The sequence below is a fragment of the Nanorana parkeri genome, unplaced genomic scaffold (genome assembly GCF_000935625.1).
Source record: "Nanorana parkeri isolate BGI_ZX_2015 unplaced genomic scaffold, ASM93562v1 scaffold748, whole genome shotgun sequence".
Lineage (NCBI taxonomy): Eukaryota > Metazoa > Chordata > Amphibia > Anura > Dicroglossidae > Nanorana > Nanorana parkeri.
In genome coordinates, this window is record NW_017307016.1 from 297,080 (window position 1) to 298,457 (window position 1,378).

General features: G+C 54.6%; 1 protein-coding gene across 1 annotated transcript in view; it reads right to left on the reverse strand.

The window, feature by feature from the left end:
- Window positions 1–728, reverse strand: part of DNAH1 (dynein axonemal heavy chain 1) — an 85,920-nt gene extending 85,192 nt beyond the window's left edge. The window contains 2 exon segments of the mRNA XM_018564373.1: window positions 185–257; window positions 525–728. Coding sequence (XP_018419875.1) covers window positions 185–257; window positions 525–728 — 277 coding nt within the window.
- Window positions 729–1,378: the final 650 nt, after the last annotated feature.

Genomic DNA, 1,378 nt, shown 5'->3' on the forward strand with positions numbered 1-1,378 from the left:
CTCTGTACAGAGGAGCTTAACCCTTAATTTCCCCCCCCCCCACAGTCACATCAGACTCTGTACAGAGGAGCTTACACTCTAATGTCCCCCTCCCCCCCAGTCACATCAGTCTCTGTACAGAGGAGCTGACACTCTAATGTCCCCTCCCCCACAGTCACATCAGACCCGGCTGCATGGAGTGTACCTTTTGGGGTGTTGCGTTCCTGGTCGGCCTGTCTCAGGAGGTCGGGCTGGACGTTGGGTCCGGCATTATAATCCTGAAAGAGAAAGGGAGGAGCTGTCACTCCTGGAAGCTGATTGGCCCCTCGTCTTGGGGGAGGAGCGAACGCCTTTTCTGTATGAAAATCATCTTTTTATTGCTCCGGCACCAATTATTTTGGGTTCATTCTACAGAAACTTTCTGGCCCAAAACCAGCATTTTATTTTTATCTCGAATGCTTTGAATGGGGGACGAGTCTCAGCAGACGAGGCCGGTCCTCCTCTCCGCGTGTTACCTACTGACCCGAAATACAGCCGGGACTCACCTTGACCAGCGCTGACGCTCTGTGGGGCAGGATATCGGAATAGAAGCCCCTCTGCTTTATAACGGGGTATTTTCTGGAGGGGGAGGTCACTCTTGTCGCCCCAACATCCGGCACGAGGGACGGAAGACGAGGTGACACTCTGGGAGGTGTGTGGTTGGGGGCTCGACCGGGAGGAGGTAAGATATCGCTTTTACTGTGTTCCATCGTTGCTCTGTACAGAGAGAAGGGGGGGAGGGGAGGAGAAGGGGGGGGACAATCAATAAAAGTTGGGCGGTACATAGTATTGGGTCAGGTACATTGGCGTTCCGGTCAGCCATTCAGCACTCACCTATAATGGCGCCTTCATGACCTTCATGGAATGTCAGACACGCGGTACTTCCTACCACAAACAGAACCTGGAAAGAGAATATGGTCACAACCAATGAACGGTGATCACAGACCCGTCCCAACAGATCACAGACCCGTCCCAACAGATCACAGACCCGTCCCAACAGATCACAGACCCGTCCCAACAGATCACAGACCCGTCCCAACAGATCACAGACCCGTCCCAACAGATCACAGACCTGTCCCAACAAATCACAGACCCAGTGTCTCCAGAACCTCCTGTGTGCCCGGTGTCTCCAGAACCTCCTGTGTTCCCAGAACCTCCTGTGTGCCCAGTGCTTTCCAGAACCTCCTGTTGTCCCAGTGCCTCCCGAACCACAACCACAGTGACCTCTGAGCATCCTGTGTCCCCAGTGCCGCCAGAACCTCCTGTGTGCCCAGTGCCTCCAGTATGCCCGGTGCTCCTCTGTGTCACTGTTGCCCCCGCGCAGCCTCACATACGCTCCTTTAATCTCTCCGAATTGCTC